Raw genomic sequence first — 19,388 nt, 5'->3', positions numbered from 1 at the left:
GGAAGGGAAGTATCCACAACCTTGCCTTCCAGAGTGTCTGCTCCCCAATTTGGCTGCCATCCTGGATCCTACCTTCTACTCCATGAATATTCAGAGGGATCCCAGGCCAATTCTAGCCCCAAACCTCAGCCCCCAGGCTTGGACCCTCTAGTCAAACAGAGCCCTGAACCCAGTCACATACACAGCCCGCCTCAGATACTCACAGATGGCCTCAGGGTGGGAAAAGTGACAGACACAGTTATGATCCTCCCATGCCAGCTTGCATACCCTCAAGAGCCCTCAAAGCTGCATTGACACACAAAGACTGTCCAACTCACAGACCCTAAACACCCACCCACCCAGCCTCTTGATCCACACATATGGGTCAGCATCTGTACCCTCGGGACCACAGGTCCTAGAAAGCCACACAGACACATAACCGGTCATACACAGTCTCATGCAGCTCCTAATACATATGCCCAGTCACAGACTCATCCTGTAGAACTCCCCTGCATATCTCATACATGTGCACACATGTGCACACGAGACCCTCCCCCCCACAGTCCCATGAAGATGTACATTGACTGGCCATAATGTACCCCATATTTCCCTTGCCTTCCCCCTCCCTCCTATGTCCTGGGTCCAATCCATGCCTCAGCCTGGACTACAGAAGAGCCCCTCCTTTATTTGGGATCCATGCCTTCTTTCCCCAAGTGCCCACCCAATAAACTGCAGCTGAGCCCCTAATAAGCTGGGTAATCACTCCAATCAGGGTTGGGGCCAGATGGACAGATGTCTGCGTCCCAGCAGGAGGTACTGAATGATAAACATAGGAAAGAGCTAGGGCAAGTTCTTAGCCATTGCCTCCAACAGCCCAAATCTCTGCCTGTGGCTATGGGGAAACCTCCATCAGGAATCCTCAGGCCTCCCGGACTCGACCCAAGAGGCTAGCATTCTCCTGGCGAAGGGCTCGATAGTCTTCACAGATCTTCTCCAGGTTGCTGAGAGTCTTCTTGCCCATTTCCGTCTCGATCTAAGGTAATGGGGGACATACACACACAATCTCGGGGCCCCTTTCCCCACCCCCTGTTGACCATTCCCTCTCCAGTAGAGCCATGTTGCACCCCTTCTCCTCCCCCTAAACTGGCTTGCTCCTTCCCACATATCTTTCCCCTCATCTAAAGCATCCCCAAGTCACAACTGCTGCCATTTGTCAGGAAGACAGGCCTGAGTGGGGCCAGGAGTTTGGGCTGATGGTAGAGTGCTTGCCTAGCATGCACTAAGACCCAGGTTTGATTCCTCTGTACCACATACAAAGAAAAAGCCAGAAGTGGTGCTGTGGCTCAAGTGATAGAGCTCTGGCCTTGAGAAAGTCCAAGGACAGTACTCAGGCCCTGAGCTCAAGCCCAGGACTGGCGCAAAAATAACAACAACAACAATGATAGGCATGAGAGCCCTAAGGGTAGAAGCAGAAAGGACTCAGAATAGACCACTGGCTGGTCCCAGGTACCAAGTGTAGGCACTAAGAAAGACAGCTAAGCTACTAGCTGTAGGCTATCATGTCCCACAACCTCTCTCAGCATAAAGCAAGGAGTTGTCCCTTGGCCTGTCATGCTTCCCCTCCAGTCCCCTGGGCTTACCTGCTCCTCAAGGTCTCGAACCTCCCGCATAATTGTGCCTGTGTCTTCAATGGTCTGGATGAGCTGGCTGCAGTTCTGGGGACAGCAGAAGCAGAATGTTTGTACCTGTGCTGGCCCCTCCCTCCTTAGCCACCCCTCACCCTCCCCACCTCACCCCTTGGAGCACATTGTTCCTCTCACCTCATGTAGAGCAGCTAGATATTTGTAGGCCTTCCGAACTGCATCATCTTTCTTGGCATCCTGACCAGGCAAAGGGGATCTTAAAGATCTCAGCAGGCTACTCCTACCTCCCCTGCCACCTCCATGTCCCACAGGGCCACCCTCCCCCACCGCTGCCTCCACCTGGCACATGTGTAAATAACCATGTGCCTCCAGACTCACAGAGGGCCCAAAGCAAAGCTAGCTTGTGAGCAGATGGACAGGCAATGACCCAGCCAACCCGCACCCTCCCACCAGGCTGGTGTGCCCCACACCTTGAACACAAGCTCATCAGTCACTGCAAATGTCCGGTCCAGCTTCCCAGAGAGGGAGTTAATTTCCTTCTGAAGCTCCTTCGTGTCAGACAAGATCTAGCAGACACCATGAGCAAACGTCTGGGTAAGAGTGGGTTACTCATATACATTCTACCCATGTACTCACATTCACTCAGGGCATGTGACACTGTGTCAATGTAGCTAAGGTAGACTGTGTGTGGCTGTCCTATGTCAGGGTGTGGCTCAACATTTCTGCCATTTCAGAGTATAATGTTTCCAAGTGCCAAAGGCTCATGCCTATAATCCTAACTACCCAGAAGGCTGAAATCTGAGGATCAGGGTTCAAAGCCAGCCCATGCAGAAAAGTTCATGAGACTCTTCTCTCCAATTAACCAGCAAAATGCCAGAAGTGGGGCTGTGGCTCAAGAAGTAGAGCACAGGGCCAGAAGCGTGGCCTAGTGGTAGAGTACTTGCGTAGCATGCACAAAGCACTGGGTTCAACTCCCCAGTATCACATACATAGAAAAAGCCAGAAGTAGTGCTGAGGCTCAACTGGTAGAGCTCTAGCCTTGAGAAAGCCCAAGGATAGTGCTCAGGTCCTGAGTCCAAGCCCCAGGACTGGCAAAAAAAAAATAGAACATGAACTGAAGAGTTCAGTGACAGTGCCCAGGCCCAGAGTTCAAGCCCCACAACAAACCAAAAAAAGAGTGTAAGGTCCCTGTTTGGCCATCCTATGCCTGGATACCTGTGACCCACTTGTCAGGGCTCAGTGGTGTACCTTAGTGATCTCTTCCTTCTGCTTCCGGATATTGCCCACTATCTCCAGGATACGTTGTGTGTAGGCCAGGCGGGACACATCTCTTGGCAGAGTCTCCAACTCTGACACCTAAACAGGGACATGGCAGGCACTCCCCCAGGAACTATATTCCACCTTCCCTTGCCACCCAAAGGCCCCAACACAAGCCTTACCAACTGTTTATAGACCTCCTCCTTCCTACGGGCCTCTTCCACAGCTGCCCGAACACTCTGGTGTAGCTCCTGGATTTCTGCCAGCCGTCGAGAAGATTCCAGCTGCCAGGAGCCCATGGGCAGAGGGCAGTGAGCAGAGCTCAAGGATAGCCACCTAGAGGCACCAGACCTTCCACACTCAACACCCAGGACCCTACCACCTACCTCCCTGCAATCCCGAAGCTTTCGGAGGTGGCGGTACTCAGCAAGAAGTGGGACCCGATGCTTTTCCCACTGACCTGCCAGGTGGATGACCCGCTGGGCACTGCTCTCCACCACGAGCTGGCAGAGAGTCAGGAAAACATGTCACATAGGCTGGGCCCATCCAACCCTCATCCCTTTCCCGGGCTAGCCCAGCCTCAGCTTTGGCCCACCTGCAGCTTGGCGAGGTTGGCAGCCCCATCAGGCAGCAGTTCCACCGCCCGGCTCTTCAGGCGCAGAGCCTGCTCCCGCTCCACCATGCTGAGCTCGCTCTGCCGACATTCAGTCTCTACCTGGCACACCAGCAACCCAACTCCCAGTCACATACCACAACCCTCAGCTCCCACAGACCACTATATGGCCTCTAATGCCTACAGGCCTCTTGGACTCCAGTGCCATGCTCATGACCCTGAGCACATGCCTCTGGTATCCAGACCTACATTCTGTTACCATTGCCCACACACCCTCACTCACCTACAAGGCCCACCAAGCCCTCAACCCTACATCCGCTTTGGCCTCCACGCATTTTCTGGTACCTTTAGGGGCTCTACAGGTCCCTAAGTCCTTCTAGCATCTGCTGAGCTCTACTGATAACTTCTCAGCCTCCCTCCAGCCCAAGGCCCCATGCCCGGTCTGATCCAGCCAGAGGTCCCAGCCATTTACCTGCACAAGGCTGATTCCCAAAGTCTTCATATTGGCTTCAATTTCTTCAATGTTCTGCTTCACACCCTCCAGATGTTCCCGAAGAGATTCTAGCTCCTGTTCTTGAGCGGCCTTCAAGTCCTGGGAAACCTAGGCCAGTAGAAGCAGAGGTGTCAGATCCAGTAGATAGCTAAAGGACCCAGTTCCCTTTGTCCCACCATTTTCCTCACCTGTTCAGGCTGACGGGAGGTGGCTGGAATGTCTGCCACTTGGGCAGCCTGGGCCTGGGGCTCCTAGCAGTGAAAAGAGAGGCATCCTGGCTGTCACAGAAGACCCTGTTCCTCATCACCTAGCCTCAAAACCCTAAAGCATCCCCAAGGAGTACCCATACCCACTGAACTACTGACTTAGAGGGTAAAGGTACTATATGTGACCTCACACTAGTATGTATGCCCAAGGGAAAAAAATGTTCATGACTCCGACTATGAGAAAGACAAAGGCTCCTCTAGGTTACCATCAAGGAGAAGATAAGCCCAAAAAGAAATTGCCTGGGACCAGGAGTTTGGCCTAGTGATAGAGTGCTTGCCTAGCACGCATGAAGACCAGGGTTCGATTCCTTGGTACCACATACATAGAAAAGCCAGAAGTGGTGCTGTGGCTCAAGTGGCAGAGTGCTAGCCTTGAGGAAAAAGCCCAAGGACAGTGCTCAGGTCCTGAGTTCAAGCCCCCCAGGACTGGCAAAGAAAAAAGAAACTGCCTAGGGCCAGGCGTTGGTGACTTATGCCTGTAAAGCTAACTACTCAAGACACTGAGGAACACAGTTCAAAACCAGCCTAGTCAGGAAAATCCTTGAGAGTCTTAGCTCCAATTAACCACCAGAAAACCAAAAGTGGTACTGTGGTGCAAAGTGGTTTGAGCAGAAAAACCTCAGACAATGCCTGTGCCCTTAGTTCCAGCCCCATGACCAACAAAAAACGGGATGGGAGTTTGGTCTAGTGGTAGAGTGTTTGCCTAGCATGCACGAAGACCTGGGTTCAATTCCTGTGTAACATGTACACGGAAAAAGCCGGAAGTGGTGCTGTGACTCAAGTGGTAGAGCAGTAGCCTTGAGAAAGCCCAAGGACAGTGCCTAGGCCCTGAGTTCAAGACCCAGGACTGGCAAAAAAAAGTGCGTAGGGAAAGGTAGGGTTTGTGAGAGAAGTACCCATCCCCATATCCCCATATATAGTGTCTACCTATCTTCCCTTTCTCCACCAAAGTCATCAGAGGTTAGGGGAGCCCTCTGAAACCCCCAAATAGTAGAGACATAGGATGGCATTTATACATAAAGCAACTATGCCCCATTAGCACACCCTGTGTTTACTCAGGCTCACCAGGTGGAAGGTGAACTTTTCTGAATGTGTGAAGCGAGAGCCCTTGGGGACATTTGTTCTGGCCCCAGCACCCCAAGTCTGCAGCAGCTCTCCCAGATCTCGGGTTTGTGGGGAAACTCCAAGTGAACCCCAGCTTTGGCGCAGATGCTCTATTAATTGTTTCTGTAGCCGCTGCCGAGGAGCCCGGGAATCCTCCTGAAAAGAACAGGAAAGAACAGGAAGGAACAGGAAGGAACAGGAAGGAACAGGAAGGAAGGTGCTGGAGGTCTGCTGCACCCAAGGCCCTGCTGCTTCCAGGGACCACTGGACAAGTCAGCCTATCAGTCACCTATCAGGCTTCCCACCAAGGCAGGCCCCTGCCCTACTGGCCTAGGAGCACAGTAGGAACAGACGGGACCACTTCCCCACAGAAACAAGAATACAGAGAGAGGGTGAGGAGGAGGGACTGATAGAGAAAGTGACAAGAAAGGATCAGGCAGAAACTTAGATGTGGAAACAATGAGCATCACCACCAAGCAGATTTAAGAGAGAATGAGAGACTCAGGGATGGGACAGGAAGAAACTGGAAGAGACCAGGAGGAAGGTAATCCATCCTAACTATGCTGGTACTCAGGATCACTGCACACAATTGTTATTCCAGCTGGGTGGTGGCTCACGCCTATAATCCTAGCTACTCAGGAGGCTGAGATCTGAGGATCACAGTTCAAAGCCAGCCCAGGCACTGAAGACCAGGAGACTCTTATCCCTAATTAACCACTAGAAAACCAGAAGTGGGGCTGCGGCTTAAGGGGTAGGGCAGTAGCTTTGAGCTGAAGAGCTCAAGGACAACACCTAAGCCCAGAGTCCAAACCCCACGACCGACAAAAAAAATTGCTACTACAGTGTTCCAGTTTTCAAAACAGGAAATAAAGCCCTGAGAAGTGAAATCAAGGCCGGGAGCATGGCCTAGTGGTAGCGTGCTTGCCTAGCATATATGAAGCCCTGGGTTTGATTCCCCAGAAGCACATGCACAGAAAAGGCCGGAAGTGGCACTGTGGCTCAAGTGGCAGAGTACTAACTTTGAGCAAAATGTGTCCAAGAACACAGTGCCCAGGCCCTGAGGTCAAGCCCCAGGACTGGCAAAAAAAAAAATCTAAGAGAAGTGAAACCAACTCCTGTGTTCTTCTAGGTGGGGACAAATAATTACATGGATGGGGGCAAGGAGACAAAGAGGGAAAAGGGGAAGGGCCGAAGGTCAAAAGGAGATGACAAATCTAGGTGTCACGAGAACAGGAGCCTCCGTGGCAGGGAACCAAGCATCTGGCAGTACCTGGGGTGGAAGGCGTGATGCCCGGCGTACCCACTCCTCATCTCCTGCATGATCACGACCCATGTGTTGGCAGAGCTGAATAGCATGGCACTCGAGGAGTGAGGCTGCCCTCCCAGATGGCTGGGGCACCTGCATGGGTGGTGGTAGCAGCATGCGACTTGTCTGGAACTCCTTTGACTCTAAAATCAGGAACAAAATCAGCCAACCTTCCCATACAGCAACAGTTCAACCCAGGTGTCCCCTACTCCCCATCCTCTTCCCAGTCTCAGCCTCACCATCTCTGGAATTCAACTCAGGGAGGACCAGTCTGGTGGCATGGAAAGGCTGCTGGAGGCCCGAGCCCTGTTATGTGTATTGAGGGATGGTAAAACACAGTCAGAATTTCCAGGATAATGTAGGACAAGAGTCAACAACCCATACAACTGAATGAGGACAGGGAAGGCAAGGCAGAAAGGAGATTGAAATCAGGGATCCCACCTGCAGTTGCTGCAGCTTGGGAGTGCGAAGGAGAGGTGGGACCCAGGGAAAAACTAGCTGGTCCCCGATTTGGCTTCCAATGGCCCGAAGGAGAATAGCTGAGTCACCTAGGAGGGATGGGGAAGAAATGATCATCAAGTGACTTGCTACAAATCCAAAAGTACACACTCTAGGAAAACACTGATGGCTTCTGACCCCTCATCTATAGATGCAGATCAATCCAGTTAGCATTCTCACAGTCAGTGATTCAACAAACACAGAGTACAAACTAGGCACTAGACACCATATCAGATATTAGATTCAAAGTAGGAACAAAGTATGGAATGTCCCCATCCTCATGTAGTCAGTCAACAAGCTAGTAGAAGACAGAGTTCATGACTAGGATTTTTTTTTTGCCAGTCCGGGGCTTGAGCTCAGGGCCTGAGCACTGTCCTTGGGCTTTCCTCAAGGCTAGTGTTCTACCCTGAGCCACTGCACCACTTCTGGCTTTTTCTATGTATGTGGTACCGAGGAATTGAACCTGGGTCTTCGTGCATGCTAGGCAGGCACTCTACCACTAGGCCAAACTCCCAGCCCCTCATGAGTAGGATTTTAAGTACATTTCCAAAGTATGGTCAGCAAGAAGAGGAGGATTGCTAAAAGGAGCCTAGAATGTTTCACAAAGCAATTAAAGGAAGGCCTATGAGGTAACGTCAGAGAGGAAACTATAGACAGCTAAACGAGTTAACCATGAGGATATCTGGGAAAGAATAACCCAGACACAAAAGCCTTGAGATTAGACAGAGTGCCTGGTGCACTGGGGAATCCCAATGATGCCCACATGGTGAAAGTAGAAGGAGCAAGGGGCGGACAGGAAGGAAGTCAGGGAGATCCCTCCACTGTACCCACTCATCAAGCCCAAATCCATTCCATCCCTGATCCTCCCCTCAATCCTACCCAGCTCTCCCCAAAGCACATTCCCATCTCCACCCAGCAACCTCAGGACCACAATCGCTTCCTCAGTCACCATGTACCTGCAGGCTGGTCTGCATCCTCAGAGGCATCAGAGGGCAAGCGCTCAGCCAAGAAGAGAAGCAGATCCCGGAGATCAGGCTCGCTGGGGTACAGGAAGTTCTGGTAGCCAAGTTCCAAGGGATAACCAAGATCCTGGAGGTTATCAGGTATTAATCAGGTGGCAATGCCTGGGGTTGGGGAAGTAGGCCCCTATCAGCCAGGCAGGAAGGACCCTCTGGCCCTAGAAGCCCTTTGATGTAGGCCATACTTGTTCCCACTAACTTACCAACTATCACCCTCCCCAGGTTAGCCAAAGTGTGATTACAGTCAATGGTAACAGAGAGCCAGAAAGGACATTAAAGTTCTGCTTTCGCTAACTATGAATCAAGATTCAAAGGCCAAAAAAGAGAAGATAGAATTTCTGCCTACATGGAAAGAAGTAAATAATTAGTAAAGTCAAAATAATAATAATAAATTGGGAAAAATATCTGGAGTTTGTATCATAGACAGCAACTCTGCCTATTATATAAAGAGTGCCTAAAAATAAAACAGGACAGTTGAGGATATGGCTCAATGGTTAAGTACAATGGTTAATGCCACGAGTGTGCCAGATTCTGGGATCCATCCCAAGCACCACTCAAAAAAATAATGATAATAAAACAAAACAAACAGATTAATCAAAACCCAGCAACAATAGTGACAATACTTCCAAGGGTTCTATATGGGACTGACAGGCTCATAGAGGGGGAAAAAGCCTTGTTCTGCTAGAGGTTTGTCTGTTTGTTGTTGGTGGTGGTGGTGGTGTAGTTGTATGTTTGGGGCTTGAAGTCAGGGCCTGCAGTCCTAGCTAAGCTTTCTTCCTCAAGGCCTTACCACTTAAGCCCCACTTCCACTTCCAGCTTTTCGTTGTTTAACTGGAGATAAGTCTCAGGGAATTGTATGCCTGTGCTCGCTTTGAACTATGATTTTGAAATCTCAGCCTCCTGAGTAGTAAGATTACAAGCAGGAGCTATCAGCAACCAGGTAGCCACAGTTGTTGGTTCAGAGTTATATGGACCCCAAAGGGGACTTCCTAGATTCAGACCAAAGCTCTGCCTCTTACCAACTACGTGACCTCAAGAAAAATCATTAACTTCTCTGTGATGTGCTTTCTTCATCTAAAAAAAAAAGATTCCAGGGGCCAGGAGTTTGGCCTAGTGGTAGAGTGCTTGCCAAGCATGCATGAAGGCCCGGGTTCGATTCCTTGGTACCACATACACAGAAAAAAAGCCAGAAGTGGTGCTGAGTCTCAAGTGGTAGAGCTCTAGCCTTGAGAAAGCCCAAGAATAGGACAGTACTCAGGCCCTGAGCTCAAGCCCAGGACTGGCAAAAAAAAAAAATTCCAAAAGTACAATACTCAAAAGCAATCTTTAATACATTTATACATCTGCTCTGGGTCACAGGGTCACAGAGTAAGCTGTATTTATTTAGAAGGGTCATGACCAAAAAGGTATGACCAAAAAAGGTATGGGTTATATGCTACATTACTGGGTTATTTTTGTTTTAGGTCTTTTTTTCCCTCTGACATCTGTGATCAAAGAGTTACAATGGCTACAGAAACTCACCCCAGAAGTAAGGTATGTACAGTGGCAGCTAGCAACATGGAAGTGGCTTAGGCATACAAAATGAGTACCAGGGGCAGGGCACTTACAGGACCAAAATGAGGCAATGCTAAGCTAAAGGTACCCTCTCTGCCTGCTGCTGGCAAACAATTCCATGCAGCTTAACCACCAAGAAAGCCAGATGGTCTACCTCACGCTAAAGTTAGCATGAGCTAAATGAGAGGGAAAAAGAGGGAAAACAAGGGGTGGAATGGGAGGAGAGGGGAAGGGGGAGGGGAGAAGGGAGGGAAGGAGCAGGAAGGGAAGCGAGAGGAGAAAGCAAAGCCTCACTCTCACATTGGCACTTAACACAAGGAATCCTCCAAGCCTGACCAAACACCTAACTTCTCCCTTACATTGCCATCCTTGAGGACATAGCCCCAGGCTAGGGACTGCCTGCCTCTAGAAGCCACCCAGAGTCCCAGACAGAAGAATCAGTTGATTCCTGACATGGAAGTGAATCTGTGAGTGAAGAGAGGAGCAGAAAACTAAGAGCCAGAACTGCACAAGCATTGGGGCAAGGTCAACAACTCTGACCCCACTATGCCCTTTGTCTAAATGGATGTTTTCACTACAGTTGCTCTACTGCCTTCAGGACACAGAAACTGGGTGTGGGAAGTGTTTAATTCATTACATAGCCACCAGCTGCTCAAAGGTAAATAGCCAGATCACTTCTACCTGGCTATTTAAATGCTAGCTCTACCAGGGGCTAGTGGATCACAACTGTAATCCTAACTACTCAGGATGCTGAGATCTGAGGATAGAGGTTCAAAGTTAGCCCAGGCAGGAAAGTCTGTGACACTTTTTTTTGCCACTCTTGTGGTTTGAACTCAGGACCTGGTCACTGTCCTTAAGCTTTCTCAAGGCTAGAGCTCTACCATTTGAGCTGCAGCACCACTTCCAGCTTTATCTGTGTGTGTGGTTCAAAGAAATCGAACCCAAGGCTTTGTGTATGCTAGGCAATCACTCTGCCACTAGGCCACGCTTGAGGCCCCTGTGAGACTCTTATATACCAAAAGAAAAACCAGGAGCTGTAGCCCAAGTGTTATTAAGAGTGGTAGCCTTGGGCCAGGAGTGTGGCCTAGTGGTAGAGTGCTTGCCTAGCATGCATGAAGACCTGGGTTCGATTCTTAAGTTACCACATATATATAGAAAATGCCGGAAGTGCTGCTGTGGCTCAAGTGGTAGAGTACTAGCCTTGAGGAAAGCCCAAGGACAGTGCTCAGGCCCTGAGTTCAAGCCTCAGGACTGACACACAAAAAATGTTAACTACCTTCTTACCTTATTATCTCCCATGTGGGCCTTGTACATATAAAACATGCCCTGTAAAATTGAGCAGCAAGCCTAGTTCTTTAACTCATTTTTCATCTTTACAGAAATCTCACAGTAGATAAAAGTCTTTTTTTTTCTGTATGTCAGTACTGGGGCTTGAACTTGGCCTGGACACTCCTTTCACTTTTTCATTCAAGGCAGGCACTCTACCACTTGAACAACAGCTCCACTTTCAGGGTTTTGGTGGTTAACTAGAGACAAGAGGCTTACCAACTGTCTTCCATATGCTGGCTTTGAACCACAATACTCAGCTTCCTCAGCTTCTGGTTAACTAAGATTATAGGCATGAGTCATTGGCCCCCAGCCAGTGCCCTTAACTACAGTTAACTGGACAAAGCTCCACATCGAGGAGGGTGAGTATTTCAGTGGAAAAGTACTTTATTTGACCTATCACGGACACATTTTTGGAACTGTTACTGGAGGCATGCTATGCATTCTTGCTACAGGAGAATGTAGCAGATACAGTTTTAGTTAAGTAGCAAATACGACCCTGAAGGAGAAGCCAATCATAGTGTCCTACAGGGATCATATGATATGGGCTGGACCAATCACAACTCACCATGACTAGTTTAGGCGCAGATGACCAAATGAGGGCCTTTCCTGGAACTGCTAAATGGACAATATGGGTGGGTAGGTGGGTGAGGTCATGATACTAAGCTTAAAATGTGTGAGCTAGGAGAAGCTTGGGTATATACTGGATCACTCATTTAGTCCCCACAACCTTATTTTTATGATCTCCACAGATAAGAAAAATTGAGGCCCAGAAGGGTTGGGGTCAAAGAGCAAATGGTAGAGCTAGGGTCTGAACTACTCCTTACAGTTTGGCAACAGGGCCAAAAGCTTTTAACCACTAATGAATGCTAAACCACAAAGAGAGATGGCAGGGAGGAAAGGCTAAAGTTTCCCAGGAGCCTGGTTAGTTTGTAAAGGGGGAAGTAAGATAGTGTGTGGCCTGGAAGGAAGACAACTCACCATGCAGGCCTGAGCCAGGCTCATGGCCAGGCGGAACCGGGCGGACATGGCTGGAGGAAGCAAGGGACTGAGGCTAGAGCCCACAGCAGGATTGATCACACGCAGACATCGGACCACTGCCTCTACAACTAGCTCAGTGGTGAAGGCTCGTAAGGACTGCACATCTGGAGGGATTGCCCTGAAGAAGAAAGAGGCAGGCTGAACACTGGACAGTATTCAAGAAACAGGGAGCAGGCAGGGCTACACAATTCCTTCAAGAGGAAGCTATCAAACTGGAGTGAGGGTGGGGAACAAAGCCCAAGTTCCAACAGATCCTAGATGTTAGTGACTTGGACTTTGATATGTGAAACAAAGAACTAGGGAAATTCTCAAATCCCAAAACTTCACATGTAAAAAGAATGGTGAAAGGAAGGAATCTGTGTTCAGCGAGACCTCCAATTTCCCCTGTGCTTCAAGGTCCCCAATTTCTAGGCTGTGAGAAAGTGAAAGGACCTTGTTAATTAGCCTGGTCTCTATGTTTCTGGATGCCCTGATGTTCTCTGCAGGTCAGAGAACAGATCTTCTAGGGTTCAGAGATGACTACATATAGAAACAGGGATTTTCAAGAGTTTCAAATGTCAGGATCCCCTGACATCAACATCTCTGGCTTCAAACAACACAAAAATCAAGCACCCTAGATTTTGGTAAAGAAGACTTTTAGGGCCCTCAAATGAAGAAGTCCTTCTGTGTCTGAGTAATCCACTTTTCATGTCACCAGATTTTAGGGTTCTGGTGTTTTTAGTCCTCAAATAGTCGGGGTCTAAAATTTAAAGGTTCTCAAGTATCCAGCCCCTAGGATTTGGGGAGTCCCTGAAAGGCAGGGTTGTGGTGTTTTAATTCCCTGGTCCTTCAGGTGCAATTGTCTTACGAGCTCCAGATCCCAAGATCTCAAGGTCTTAAGGTTTCAAGGCTGTAAAGTCTCAGGGTGTCTTGATCCTACAGCTCGGGTTACCGCATGTCGGGATCAAAGAGCTTGGGAGCTTGGGAGCCCCCAGATGTCAGGATATAGGCGGGAAGAGATCTTTGAAACCTGGAAGTTGGAGCCCTAGATGTCAATCAAGGTGTCCCGGGCATTAAGGTTCCGGGATAACGGGGTCCTGGGTTCTGAAGTCCCGGATGTAAGCATTTGGAGCTCAGTGGGGGTGGTGTACTTACGTTCCAGCCTGGCGCAAGGAGTGGATGAGGATTCGATCTGCCTCCTCCATGGTGGAGCCGATTCAGCGTCGGGGCCCGGTCCAGGACCGGATCTGAGAAAGTAGAATGCAGCTGTAGCAAGCCCGCTCGGTGCTCGGGACTCGCGATGGCCGCGCAGGGAGGATTGGGAAGTGTAGTTCCATTGAGCAAGCCGGGCTAGGGCAGGCTGCCTGGAGGCGGGGTGTGAATGTGCGCGCGCAGGCTTTGAGACGCAAACGTTGCTGGAAGCTTTACTTGGGTTCTAATGGGCGGAAAAGGAACTTCGCTGGGTGGGGAAGTGAGCGACCAAGAGGGGGTTTATTTAAGGCAGCATTTGTCTTCTAGGCTATAAAAATGTCCAAATTAAGAGCTGGAGTTTTAACCAAAGCGAATACTTCCCTGTGCTTTGCAATCATTAACCGGTAATAAGGGACTGACTAATACCTCCTTCCTAAGATTAAAACATGTACTAAACGGGGTGTGGTGGAGTACATCTAGAATCCCCACACCTGGGAGGCTGAGGCAGAAGGATTAGCATGGGCTACACACAAAGATCCTGTCTAAACATTTTTTTTTCTTTCTGTAAAGCACATTGTATTATGTGCCTGCCACACAGTACAATAAGAAAGTACCGTGTAAGTCCGGTGTTCCTGTAAACCTAGTTACTGAGGATAAGATCTGAGGATCGCAGTTCAAAGCCAGCCCATATAGGAAAAGTCCGTAAGACTTTTATCTGCAATTAACTACCAGAAAAACTGGAAGTGTTCCTGTGGCTCAACCTGGTAGAGTGCTAGCCTTGAGCTGAAGAGATCGGGGACAGTGTCCAGGGCCAAGCCCCACGACAAAAAAAAAGAAAAGAAAAGAAAAAGAAAAAGATGGGGCCAGGAGTTTGGCTAGTGGCAGAGTGCTTGCCTAGCATGCACGAAGACCCAGGTTGGATTCCTCAGTACCACATACATAGAAAAAAAGCCAGAAGTGGTGCTGAGGCTCAAATGGTAGAGCTCTAGCCTTGAGAAAGCCCAAACAGTGCCCAGGCCCTGAGTTCAAGGACCAGGACTAGCAGAAAGAAAAGAAAAGTAAGGAAAGAAAGAAAGAAGGAAGAGAGAGAGGGAGGGAAATCATTACAACTGTTTTGGAAATTGAGGAGGAAGAGTGATGGGGGTAAATTGATTAGAATACATTGTATACATGTGTGGAAAGGCCACAATGAAACCTCAGCTTGTATACTTACTATATCATGATTTAAAAGGCTAACACTCCTGTCTCACTCCTGTAATTCTAACCACTCAAGAAGCTGAGATCTAAGGATTCCTCTTCAAAGCCAGCCAGAAGCAGAAAAGACCATGATCTCTTACCACCAATTAAGTAGCATAAATTCAGAAGTTAAATTGTGGTTTGAGTGGTAGAGCACCAGCCTTTAGCAAAAAAGCCAAGAAAGAACGTGAGGCCCTGAGCTCAAACTATAGTACTGGCATAAAATAAGCAAAAATAAATAAAGCCTGTTTTTCTCCACTCTCCAGTAGTGGAAACACTTGTCAAAATTGTGCACATGTATGTATGTACATACATATATATATATATATATATATATATATATATGTGGCTCCGTTTCTGAAATATATTTTGTTCTTAATTGCTGCAGCTTTATAATGAGCCTTGGTATCAAATATGACATCTACTCATCCTGATCTTTTTCAAAGGATTTTGGCTTTTTCTTCCCATACATCAATATACATTTCAGAATTACTTTGTCATATTCCACAGGAAAATCCTTTGGAATTTCCTTTAGAATTACATTAAATCTCTCCATCACGTTGGAAAGGATTGCCATTCTCATGATGTTAAGCATTTCAATCAACAAATGGTATATATTTCTTCTCCATTTCGTCTCCTTTAATATTTAATATGGGATGCTTTTTTTCCAGAGATATTGCATATATGTTAGCTTTTTTTTCCCCGACTTACTTCAAATTTCAAATACTCTTAGAAAAAAAACCATACATTTATCATCTGGTTTCTGACAAATATGGATATCTATTTGGTAAACATTTAATCATGTCCCATTTGTGCCCAGCTTACACTCCCAACTGGCTTTATTATTGCCCCGCCCCATGACCTTAATTCCCTCAAAGCTGGGGGAGGGAAGGGGGCTACATGCAGATGGCCCTTCAACCTGGAAAGGAGGATGTCGGAATCTGAAGGCAGGAAAGGTGAGAGCAGACATCCACCCCTGCAGACCCTTGGAACAAGCCTCTCCTCCATCTTCATCTTTCTAACCCACCCTCCTGGAGCCTACCCCTCAGAGAGCTTTGTCAGTCCCAAACACAGCCTCTTAGTCCTGAGGCTGGACACTCAGCCTGACCCAGATTCTGTTCCCCCATATTCCCTCAGTCCCATCCACAGCCTTTCTTCCAATATGAGAGGAATCAATCCTAACCCTGACCCCTCTCCTAGTACCCACACCAACTCTAACACCAAAATTCAGCTTCAAATTGCACCCCAACACAAACCCTATCAACAAGAACCACCCTCTCCCCCTGAGGGTTCAAACCCCACTTGTGGCTACAGACTTTATTTTTGTTTGGGTTGTTGTTGTTGTTGTATTGGTTTCTTGGTTAGCTTGGTTTTGGGATTTGTTTGCGTGTGTGTGCAAGTACTAGGGACTGAATTTAGGGCCTCGTCCCTTAGCTTTTTTTTTTTTAGGATGGCACTCTACTACTAGTGCCACAGTACTACTACTGGCTTTTTTGGTGATTATAGGGAATAAGAATCTCACTGACTTTCCTGCCTGTGTTGGCATCGAACCACAGTGCTCAGATTTCAGCTTCCTGAGTAGTTAGGATTATAGGCATAAGCTATCCAGCACCTGGCTCAGACGTTATTTTTTTTGCCAGTCCTGGGCTTGAGCTCAGGGCCTGAGCACTGTCCTTGGACTTTCTCAAGGCTAGAGCTCTACCAGTTGAGTCTCAGCACCACTTACGGCTTTTTTCTATGTATGTGGTACCAAGGAATCGAACCTGGGTCTTCGTGCATGCTAGTCAAGCACTCTACCACTAGGCCAAACTCCCAGCCCCTCAGACGTTATTTTGAACTCTAACTTAACTCCTACCTCAACAACTAGATGCTGGTACTGTTAGTAAGTATGATCTCTGACTTTCCAGAAAGAGCACAGACCCTTCTTACAAAAGTCATACAGAAACTGGGCGCCAAGATAGCACCCTAGACCAGCCCCACGACAGAAGAAAAAAGTCATCTTATGTGGAATATGCTAAAGGGAAGTGGAAATTAAAATAAGCAGAATAAAATATTTGGGACCAGGAGTTTGACCTAGAGGTAGAGTGCTTGCCTAGCATGCACGAAGATCTGGGTTCGGTTCCTCTGTACCACATACATAGAAAAAAAGCCAGAAGTGGTGCTGTGGCTCTACTGGTAGAGCTCTAGCCTTGAGGAAAAAGCCAAAGGACAGTGCTCAGGCCCTCTGTCCAAGCCCCAGAACTGGTGAAGGAGAAGGAGGAGAAGAAGGAGGAGGAGGAGAAGGCGGAGGAGGAGAAAGAGGAGGAGGAGGAGTGGGAGGAGGAGGAGGGGGAGAAGGTGAAGTAGGAGAAGGAGAAGGAGAAGGAGAAGAAGAAGCAGCAGCAGCCCGATGCCATCAGCTCTCCAATTAACCACCAGAAAACCAGAAGTGGTTCTGTGGCTCAAGGATTAGAGTGCTAGCTTGAGCTGAAGAGCTCAAGGAACAGCGTCCAGGTCCAGAGTTCAAGCCCTGTGACCAAAAAAAGAAAAAGTGTAAGTCATATACAAGAACCCACACCTGATGGTTATAGTGATCTGGAAGGGCTCTAGGACTCACACTGTTTAATGTTTCTGCTTAGTTTTGCTGTTGTGTTGTTTATTTGTGTGGATACTCAAACTTGAACTCAGAACCATGAGTTCTAACTCAGCTATGACACTCTACCACTCGAGCCATGTCTCCAGTCCAGCATTTTGCTTATTAATTGAGTCTCACAAACTTTTCTGCGCAGGTTGGCTTCAACCCAGAGACACTCCATGTCTCAACCTCCTGAGTAACTAGGACCATAGGTGTGAGCCATGACTTCCAATGGCCTCCTAGCTTTGAGTATTGATTCGTAGACTTCATCAAGCCATTTAATATTTTGCCTCAATTTCCTAATTTTTAAAATAAGAGTAGGGCCGGGAGTGTGGCCTAGTACTGGTAGAAGGCTTGCCTTTGATTCCTCAGTAACACATACATAGAGAAAAAAAAAGCCAGAAGTGGTGCTGTGGCTCAAGTGGTAGAGTGCTAGCCTTTTCTTTTCTTTTCTGTTTTTGCCAATCCTAGGGCTTGAACTCAGGGTCTAAGTGCTGTCTCTGAGCTTCTTTTTTTTGTGGATCATGGTCCTTGAACTCGGCCTGGGCCCTGTCCTTGAGCCCGTCAGCTCAAGACTACTGCCCTACCCCTGGGCCTGGGCACTGTCCTTGAGCTCTTCAGCTCCTGGCTACTAGCCTTCCACTTGAGCCAAGCCCCACTGCCAATTTTGTAGTGATTAATTGGAGATAGAGTCTCAGGTCCTTTTGTGCCCAGGCTGTCTTTGAACCTTGATCCTCAGATCTTAGCCCCCTGCGTAGCTAGGATTACAGGTGTGAGCCACCACACTGGCTATGTCGTTGAGCTTCTTTTGCTCAAGACTAACACACTACCACTTGAGCCACAGTGCCCCTTCTGGCTGTTTATGTGATACTAAGAATTGAACCGAGGCTTCATACATGCTAGGCAAGCACTCTACCACTCAGCCACATTCCTAGCCAAGAGTGCTCCCAGGCCCTGAGTTCAAGCCCCAGGACCTGCAAAAAATGTGTGTGTGTGTGTGTGTGTGTGTGTGTGTGTGTGTGTGTGTGTGTATGAATAATGCTGCAAGCCAAGTAAAATTCTGAATGTTGAGCTCATTTAATCCTTGTACCTCCACCATAATGCAAGTGCCAGTATTAGCATCCCCATTATACAGGTAAGAAAAAAGGCTCAGAGATGGTATATTTATTCAAGATGACAAAGAGCTTCAGAATAGTACAGTCAGGATTTACACTCAGATAGCTTACTTTCTACAAAGCTAGGGGTCTCAACCTGGCTAACCTACTGACCCACGGAGTCCAAAACAAGGCCATGGGAAATGGAAATGGATTTAGTTGGAAATCCCAAACCAAAACTCAAATCCTACTCAAAACTCAATTTCAGCTCTATCCTTCTAATCTCAACTCACTTAAATATCTAGTCCTATCCAGAAATACTAATTGAACTCCATTCTCACCTACATTTATTTTTGTTTGGTTTTTTTTTTACCAGTCCTGGGACTTGAAATCAGGGCCTAAGCACTGTCCTTGGGTTTTCTTAAGGCTAGAGCTCTACCACTTGAGCCACAGTACCACTTCTGACTTTTTGTCTGTGTATATGGTATCGGAGAGTTAAACCTGGGTCTTTGTGCATGCTAAGCAAGCACTCTACCACTAGTCTAAATTCCTGGTCCCTCTCACCTACATTTAAATCCAACCTCACCAACATAAAATCCACTACTTCAATTTAGCCTTAAATTTGTTTCCAGCCATATAAACTTAGGCCCACTATATGACAATATTTTGTAATTCTCACTCCGTACCAATTGTGTATGTGTGTGTGTCTGTTTCTGTGTCTGTGTGTGCCACTCCTGGGGCTTGAACTCAGAGCCTTGGCCCTGTCCCTGAGCTATTGTTATTGTTCAAGGCTAACTACTACTTGAGACACAGCTCTTCTGACTTTTTGGTGGTTAATTGGAGATAAGAGTCTCAGACTTTCCTGCCTGGACTTGCTGTAAACAGTAATCCTCAGATCTTAGCCTCCTGAGCAGCTAAAATTAGAGCTGTGAGCTGCCAGTGCCTGGCTACCATACCAATTTTTATTCCAACACTAACTCTTTCCTGTGTACTAGGGCTTGAACTTGGGGCCTAGGCAATGTCCCTTAACTCTTTCCTTCAAGTCTGTCACTCTATCACATGAAATACACCTCTCTCTATCTTAGGCATTTTGCTAGCTAATTAAAGATAAAAGTATCTGAGATTTTTCTGTCTGAGGTGGCTTTGAATGTCAATCCTCAGATCTCTGCCACCTG

At 47.9% G+C, this 19,388-nt stretch overlaps 2 protein-coding genes across 2 annotated transcripts in view; one reads left to right on the top strand and one right to left on the bottom strand.

The window, feature by feature from the left end:
* Positions 1-553: 553 nt before the first annotated feature.
* Positions 554-13,397, bottom strand: Ccdc22 (CCC complex scaffolding subunit CCDC22). Its single transcript, XM_090326867.1, has 17 exons — positions 13,234-13,397; positions 12,040-12,217; positions 8,116-8,248; positions 7,103-7,209; positions 6,901-6,967; positions 6,626-6,804; positions 5,317-5,511; positions 4,174-4,236; positions 3,965-4,084; positions 3,475-3,594; positions 3,266-3,382; positions 3,062-3,163; positions 2,871-2,978; positions 2,093-2,188; positions 1,800-1,859; positions 1,620-1,694; positions 554-1,012 (listed from the first exon to the last, which is right to left on the bottom strand). Exons 1-17 carry the CDS (start codon positions 13,281-13,283, stop codon positions 899-901), a joined length of 1,884 nt encoding a protein of 627 aa, XP_090182993.1. The 5' UTR covers positions 13,284-13,397; the 3' UTR covers positions 554-898.
* Positions 13,398-15,436: 2,039 nt separating this feature from the next.
* Cacna1f (calcium voltage-gated channel subunit alpha1 F) overlaps positions 15,437-19,388 on the top strand; it is a 48,253-nt gene continuing 44,301 nt past the window's right edge. The window contains exon 1 of the mRNA XM_090326819.1: positions 15,437-15,461. Within this exon, the coding sequence (XP_090182945.1) occupies positions 15,437-15,461 (25 nt within the window). The remainder of the gene's footprint in view (positions 15,462-19,388) is intronic.

This window comes from Megascapheus bottae, chromosome X (genome assembly GCF_031878675.1).
Source record: "Megascapheus bottae isolate mThoBot1 chromosome X, mThoBot2.hap1, whole genome shotgun sequence".
NCBI lineage: Eukaryota > Metazoa > Chordata > Mammalia > Rodentia > Geomyidae > Megascapheus > Megascapheus bottae.
Note: the sequence above shows the minus strand (reverse complement) of the source record. Positions and strands in the feature narration are given on the sequence as shown.